The 7405-nt window shown below is 48.0% G+C and overlaps 1 protein-coding gene across 1 annotated transcript; it reads left to right on the top strand.

Moving 5' to 3' along the window:
- Positions 1-1822: 1822 nt before the first annotated feature.
- On the top strand, positions 1823-7030 carry LOC138717580 (mitochondrial transcription rescue factor 1-like). The gene is made up of 4 exons (XM_069851101.1): positions 1823-1856; positions 4129-4567; positions 5410-5482; positions 6566-7030. Exons 2-4 carry the CDS (start codon positions 4137-4139, stop codon positions 6740-6742), a joined length of 681 nt encoding a protein of 226 aa, XP_069707202.1. The 5' UTR covers positions 1823-1856; positions 4129-4136; the 3' UTR covers positions 6743-7030.
- Positions 7031-7405: the final 375 nt, after the last annotated feature.

The following is a 7405-nucleotide window of genomic DNA, read 5'->3' as shown; positions in this document are numbered from 1 at the left end:
GACAGAGAGAAAGCTGGGAAAAGACAGGTGGAGAGTTGGACCTCTCCTAGTTTCTCAGCCCCAAAGAGAAGGGATTATGTATTACCACCAATAATGCCAAAGTGGAAGGGATGAAGGAGAGGTAATGTGAAGGAAAGTAACAAAGATAAGGACAAGGGAAACCCAGGCCACAATGGGATTTGGATTAGACTGTCATGATGGCCAAAGCCTTTCAAATTAATCTGTGGTCAGGAAACTTTAGCCTCTGCTGGAGGCATTTCCCCGGTGAGAGTTTTCCACTGTTTTCTGGTTTGAGCAGAGTCTGGAGGGATGAATCAATGGGCTGAGGCCAACTGTAATGAGATTCAAAAAGGCCAAGTGCTGGGCCCTGCACTTGGGTCAAAAGCAACCCCAGGCAATGCTACAGGCTTGGGGAAGAGCGGCTGGAAAGTTGCCCAGTGGAAAAGGACCTGGGGGTGTTGGTTGAGAACCACCTGAATATAAGCCAGAAGTGTGTCCAGGTGGCCAAGAAGGCCAACAGTATCCTGGCTTGTATCAGAAATGGTGTGGTCAGTAGGAGTAGGGAAGTGATTTTACCCCCGCTGCGAGACTGGACCTCAAATATCACATTCAGTTTTGGGCCACTCAGCACAAGAAAGATATTGAGCTGCTGGAGCGTGTCCATTGGAGAGCAGCAAAGGTGATGAAGGGTCTGAGAAAAAGTCTTAGAAACAGCATCTGGGATAACTGGTGCTGTTTAGCCTGGAGAAGAGGCTGAGGGGAGACCTCATTACCCCCTACAGCTACCAGAAAGGAGGATGTAGGGAGGCCGGTGTTGGTCTTTACTCCCATGTAACAAGTGATAGGATGAGAGGAAGTGGCCTCAGGTTGCATCAGGTGAGGTTTAGATTTGATATTAGAAAAAAATTCTTCACCAAAAGCGTGGTCAAGCAGGTATTAGAACTGGCTTGCCCAGGGAAGTGGTTGAGTCACCATCCCTGGAGATGTACAAAAAGTGGCACCTCGGGACATGGTTTAGTAGGCATGGTGGTGTTGGGCTGATGGCTGGACTGGATGCTCTTCTATGTCTCTTCCAACTTTAATGATTCTATGACTATGGAAACACAGACTGGTCCTTGGCACTGAGGTGCAGGAGTCCTGGTCTCATAGAAGCTAAATATTTTACCAAGTATTGCAAAGGGTGGATCGGAGGCTGTGTGAAATCAAAACGATGTGAAAAAGTACTGACACCACTGCTCCTCGAGTGCTGTGACTGTGGAGAGCTGGGGAGCAGCGCGGTGGGGCAGGAGGGATGTCCTGGGGTGTCAGGGGTGCCCTGGGGTGGGAGGGATGCCCTGGGACAGGAGGAGTGCTGTGGGCCAGGAGGGATGCCCTGGAACAGGAAGGATGCTGTGGGACAGAAAGGAAGCCCTGAGACAGAAGGGGTGCTCTGGGACAGAAGGGATGTGCGACAGAAGGGATGCTGTGGGACTGGTGGGATGCTGTGGGACAGAAGGGATGCCCTGGGACAGTAGGGATGTCGTGGGACAGGAGGGATAACCTGGGGCTGGAGGGATGTGGGGCAGGAGGGATGCCCTGGGACAGAGGGATGCCCTGCCCCACCCAAAAGCCCCAGCACACGCCGGGAAAAGTAACGGGGCAGAAAGTCGTAACGGGAAAGCGCTTGTTCGAATCCCGGTGGGGCGCGAGAGCGGTGGCGCGGAGCCGGAGGGCCCGGATCCGCCCCCGAGATCTCCCGCCCCCCCAGCCCCGGGGCAGAGGCTCCTCCGGCCCGGCAGGGGGCGCCGGCCCGGGCTGCGGCGGCCCCGCCTCCGGCTGCCAGCGGGGTCGGCGGCGCTGGGCCCGGCGGCGCTCAGGTACCCGCGGCTCGGCCCGGGGGCGGCGAGCGGGTTTCCCCGCGGGCACGGGGGGCGCCGGGGCTCGCAACCGCGCGCCTCACGCCCTGCGCGCGCGCCCTTTCCCGTGCGCGCGCCTCCTCCCTTCCCCGCGGCCCTTCGCGCGCTCCCGCCCTTCCCTCCTTTCCCGCGCCCTTTTCCCGCCGCGGGGAGCAGCCGCGGGGCCGGGGCCGGGGCCGGGCCGGGCCCGCCGGGCAGCCCGAGGGAGACCGGGCGCTAGAAATCAGCCGCGAAAGCCGCTGACGCGTCCGAGCCGGCGCTCCGGAACTCGGGTCCCCGGGGCTCCGGCGAGGGCCGCGCCGTCCCGGGCTCCGAGCCGCGCGTCACGGGCGCCGCGGGCTCGTGTTTCAGCGGGAGGAAGCCGAGGGGGTTATTCCTGTCCGGCCCGTGGTCGCCTCCGCCGAGGGAAAGCGAGCTCGGGTCTCCTGAGGGCTCCTGGGTTTCTTTCCACACCGCGCTGAAAGCCCGCGCTCCGCCTGGCTGGGAAGGGCTGGAAAAGACTTTCCAAGGGGGCTGAAAGACGTCTGAGGTTTGGGATTTTTGAGGGGAGGGGTGTTTTCACCTGCTTGTCCCGTCCCAGCAATGCTGGAGGGGTGGGAGAGCCTTGGGAACAGAGACTGAGCCTCAGGAGCTTGCGTAGAATCATAGAATCATCGAATAGTTTGGGTTGGAAGGGACCTTAAAGATCATCCAGTTCCAACTCCCCCATCATCTAGTTCCAAGCTCCCCGGCTCTTCTGGGTTTTCTTGCAGAATTGAGAGAGTTGTTTTATTGACAGTGAGTCATGACAAATGTAGGTCTCCCTGAGCTTTTTATGACATAGTTAACTTTGCTTCTGTTTCTCCTGTGAATTTTATTTCCGATGTAGGGAGGAAAGTGACACAAATGTGTTTGGACGGTTAATATTGAACACCAGAAAAGGAGAGAGTAGTGGTCAACAGCTCGATATCCAGATGGAGGTCCATGATAAGTGGTGTCCCTCAGGGGTCCGTACTGGGACCAGTGCTGTTTAATATCTTTATCAATGATATAGACAGATTGCGTGCACCCTCAGCAAGTCAGCTTGCAGTTGCCACACCAGAAGGACGGGTTGTTATCCAGAGGGACCTGGACAGGCTGGAGAAGTGGAACTCACTAGGTTCAATAAGGCCAAGTGTGAGGTCCTACACCTGGGTTGGGGCAATCCCCAATTTCAGTACACGATGGGGGATGATGTGATTGAGAGCTGCCCTGCAGAGAAGGACTTGGGGGTGCTGGTTGATGAGAAGCTCGACATGAGTCAGCAACGTGCCATTGCAGCCCAGAAGGACAACCATATCCTGGGCTGCATCAAAAGAAGCGTGGCCAGCAGGTCGAGGGAGGTGATTCTGCCCCTCTATTCCTCTCTTGGGAAACCTCATCTGGAGTACTCTATCCAGTTCTGGAATCCTCAATGTAAGAAGGATATGGAGCTGTTGGAATGGGTCCAGAGGAGGGCTACAAAGATGATCAGAGGGCTGAAGCACCTCCCATAGGAGGAGAGGCTGAGAGAGATGGGGTTGTTCAGCCTGGAGAAGAGAAGGCTCTGAGGAGATCTTATAACAGCCTTACAGTATCTGAAGGGCTACAGGAAAGCTGGGGAGGGACTGTTCACAAAGGCTTGTGGTGATAGGACTAGGAGCAGTGGGGATAAACTGGGGAGGGACAGATTTAGACTAGACATGAGGAACTTCTTCACTATGAGAGTGGTGAGGCACTAGCACAGGTTGCCCAGGGAAGCTGTGGCTGCCCCATCCCTGGAGGTGTTCAAGGCCAGGCTGGATGGGGCCTTGGGCAGCCTGATCCAGTGGAAGGTGTCTCTGCACATGGCAGGGGGGTTGGAACTGGACGATCTTTAAGGTCCCTTCCAACCCAAACTATTCTATGATTCTCTAATTACTAATGGAGTATTCCACTGAAGGGTTTAGTGGTTTTGGTGTTTTCAGCTTTTATATTAGCTTTTCATAGAATCACCAGGTTGGAAAAGACCCACCGGATCATCGAGTCCAACCATTCCTCTCAAGGAATGGTGGACAGTGTATGAGAAAGGCAGAGCATAAAGCCAGTATGGCCTTGTGATTTTAGATGATGTTTTGCTCTGTGTGAACTAGATAATCATCTTTTTGTAGTAACTTACTGTGTCATACCTGGAAAAATCCTTCCAGTAATCAAAGCAGTTGCTCATTTTTACATGTTGATGTTTGGTTTATTTTAGGGTATGCTATGACTGGCTTCAGACTCCCCATCACTACCTTCAGAAAACTAAATGTCTGGTTTGGACTGTGGGAGAAATTCCCCTGTAATAAACTGTATCCCTCTTGGAGGAGAAGTGTATTCTGTAGCTGCCAGGCAAGCATGGTAAACTACAGAAGATGTTTCAGCTTTTCCCTAGTAAAACACTGTGCACTAAGACTTTCTCCAGAGAGTATCTCAGTACTTCCTTTGCGGAACAAAAGTAGCAAAAGCTCTAAAAGAAGCAGAGAAACTTTACAAGAAGAGGAAGAAGAGGAAGAAGAGGATGAAGATGAAAGCAACTTGGAAGATGAATTTGAAAATGACCCCAATGTAGTAAAAGATTACAAGGATCTTGAAAAAGTCGTGCAGTCTCTTCGATATGATGTGATCCTGAAATCTGGTCTGGACATTGCAAGAAAGTAAGTATGGAAGAAGCCTGCTAATGAGAAAGATGTCGTCTATCTAAAATTTGGGGGTGTATACCCTTTTATTGCTGGAATAGCTGAGCTTGTGGGTGGCTATTTTTGATGTAGCTGTTTCGACTGTCTGAAAATAGAGTTTGGTTGTATGGGTGTTCTTGTTTGTTTCACCTCATCTCCTTTGAAGCAGCCTGTTTTCTGGTTTTTGCTGTCTGCAGTATTTCTCAGATTGCTGAGGAGGCATTTTCTATCAGTTACTTCTTTAAAATAAAGAAAACTCAAAATACTAAGTAATAAAAAAGGATCTAATTTGAGATTGAGGGAGTAAGTTAATAAGCTACTGGCTTAATTGTAGCTAATGGCTGTAGAAATAGGTGAGGGTAATTATAAACCTAACATACTAGGTCAACCAAGTAAATGTGCACTCTATAAATATATTGCAATGCTTGATCTAATGCTACCTAGAGAAGCCTTATATTGCAGTGTTGTTAGAACAGAATATCAGTGTAACTTCGCTTAAAAATCATTGAACTGGCTGGTGCAGGAAAGGGGACGTGTTTTGTTGGATAATCAGGAGACAGGTCTTTAGAAACAGCTTTTTACTGCTTCCTCCTGTGGCACAGAGCAGCTGTACTCTTGTTATTTCATTTAATATCTATGAAAAATGTTTTCTTTACTTCCAGTTCAAGTCTGTCCTGACCTTAAATAAAGGTATCTTGTATGTGCAAATTAATGTGTGTGCCTTGCACTTGAGTGGTGGTCTTGTGTATCTATCTGCAAAGAAACAATTGTGTTCAGTCTGCTGCACACTGTAAATGCAATAAAACCTTGTTTTTCTTCAGTAAAGTAGAAGATGCATTCTACAATAATGAACTCAGGCTGAATGGAGAAAAACTGTGGAAGAAAAGTAGAACTGTAAGACTTTTTAAAATTTAAATCTTTTAATACTGTACAAGAAAATAACTAAGGCATGACCTCTTCTTCTCCCTTTAAATAGCTCTGCACAGGTGAATGAATAGCATTGCTAACACCACTTCCAGCTTTGTGTGTGTGGCTGTGATTCCCTGGGTAAGACATTATTCCCTAAGGAAGACAGGGGGCTTGTGTTATTTGACAGTGAAGTCTAAGGCAGAAAGTCAGAAGAGGCAGATGGCAGCAAGGACAGAACTTTCTAAGTTGCTGAATGAAGTGGTGATAGATGTGAAGTTGATGGAGTAGGAACGACCACATCTGAGATATGGGTGGAGCAGGCACATGATTAAAGAAAATATGAATGTTTGCTGATGGAAAGGGATTGAAACTGAGGTAGCTCAGGAAAGGTTATTGTGTCGGTAACAGAGCACAGGGGGACACAGTTAGGAGAAGAGCCAGAAGGGCTGCAGCCCATACTCTTTCACAACAGAGCTGACCAGAATGGTGACCAGCATACTTGCACCCACCCTGTATATGAGGGTGATCCTAGGTGGTGGCTACTGTCATCAAAGTTTTCAATTCCTGATGCCTTAAAGTTAGGGCTAGCTTTTGAAGAGTCATACTGCTTTTGTAACTTTTGAAAGAAGCACAGTTGACCAGCACTCTGTTCTTTAAAGCTCTTGAAACTGTTTTAAAAGCAGGAGGGAGAACTTCATGTTTTGCTGGTTTTTGTCTGAGTTGATGCCAAAAGGTTCGCAGGAAATGTCTTTCAGAAAAAAACCCAACTACACTACACCTTTTTCATAGAGTTAATTGTGGGTTGTTGAACAGGAAGGGTAAAGCTCTTGGCAGAGAAGGTCATGAGACATTTAGTTGCTTATTACCAGGGCTTTCCTGGAAGTTCATAGCTGGAGGAACTATAATGGGTCTAGTATTGCCTTCCTTCTTCCTCTCCTTAACTCACTTCCTGTAAGTTAAGAGTATTGAATGGAAAGAAAGGAACAAAATTAAAATTGGACCTAGAGTACAAGGGTTTGTTTTCCCCAGAGAATGTTTGTAATCACTATCTTCTCTTTCTGTTCCCAGGTAAAAATTGGTGACACGCTGGATCTCATAGTAGGTGAAGATAAAGAAACAGGAACTGCTGTAGTTATGCGAGTAGTCTTGAAAAAGGTATCTGACAAAACTGAAAGTGAGAAATACAAAGTAATTTTGAGACGCTGGAAAAGCTTAAAAGTGCCCAAACAGGATGTACTTAAGTAACAGGGTTGCTTGTGGCAGCATAAGATTTTCTGCAGAAAACTATATTTGTTGTTAAATACGAATTTTGGTTGAACAAAATTACAGTACCCTTTTCTAAGGGTTTGTGTTAGAATGGTATTTCCCTGTGCTCTGTACTTCAATATTCGTGCAATAAGCCTGTCATTTCTTGCTGTTAGTTTTGTTTCATGATATTATGGGATAAAAGATACAGCCCTTCTATTTCCAGGCAGTTTCCTTACAGATGTTATATGTAATGAACCAATAAAGACTAATTTGATCGCCGTTTAATTGCTGTCTAGTTTTGTTTATCAGAAAGGTTACGTTAAAACCGACATCACAACAAGCAGAACTGCTTTCTGTTTTATCTGTAGATTCATGAAATGGAGATTATAGGAATAAAAACCCCAGTTACATAAAATTGCTTCCTTTTTCATTGGTTTGATCTTGGTTAACAATAGCAACTCCATGCTTACATACACTGTTGCTGTACCAAAAGTACAAAGGGTGCTGATGGCAGCTCTTATTTCTAAGCAGGAAACTTCATCGTGACAGAGACTGAATCATGGCAGAGATACTCTACTGTCATGGAGCAGGCAGAACAGCGAGGAGACACATGGTACTGCTGATCTTTACTGTTTAAGTAGCTGTGCAGAGGAAAATGAA

The sequence above is a fragment of the Phaenicophaeus curvirostris genome, chromosome 2, assembly GCF_032191515.1.
Source record: "Phaenicophaeus curvirostris isolate KB17595 chromosome 2, BPBGC_Pcur_1.0, whole genome shotgun sequence".
NCBI classification, from domain to species: Eukaryota; Metazoa; Chordata; class Aves; order Cuculiformes; family Cuculidae; genus Phaenicophaeus; species Phaenicophaeus curvirostris.
The sequence above is the reverse complement of the archived record's forward strand: the minus strand, read 5'-3'. Positions and strand labels throughout refer to the sequence as shown.

Excerpts from the sequence above, each read along its gene's own strand:
- LOC138717580 (XM_069851101.1), top strand. The coding sequence starts at position 4,137 with ATGACTGGCTTCAGACTCCCCATCACTACCTTCAGAAAACTAAATGTC. Across the intron at positions 4,568-5,409 it reads GGTCTGGACATTGCAAGAAA|TAAAGTAGAAGATGCATTCT; the intron begins GTAAGTATGGAA and ends GTTTTTCTTCAG. Across the intron at positions 5,483-6,565 it reads TGTGGAAGAAAAGTAGAACT|GTAAAAATTGGTGACACGCT; the intron begins GTAAGACTTTTT and ends TTCTGTTCCCAG.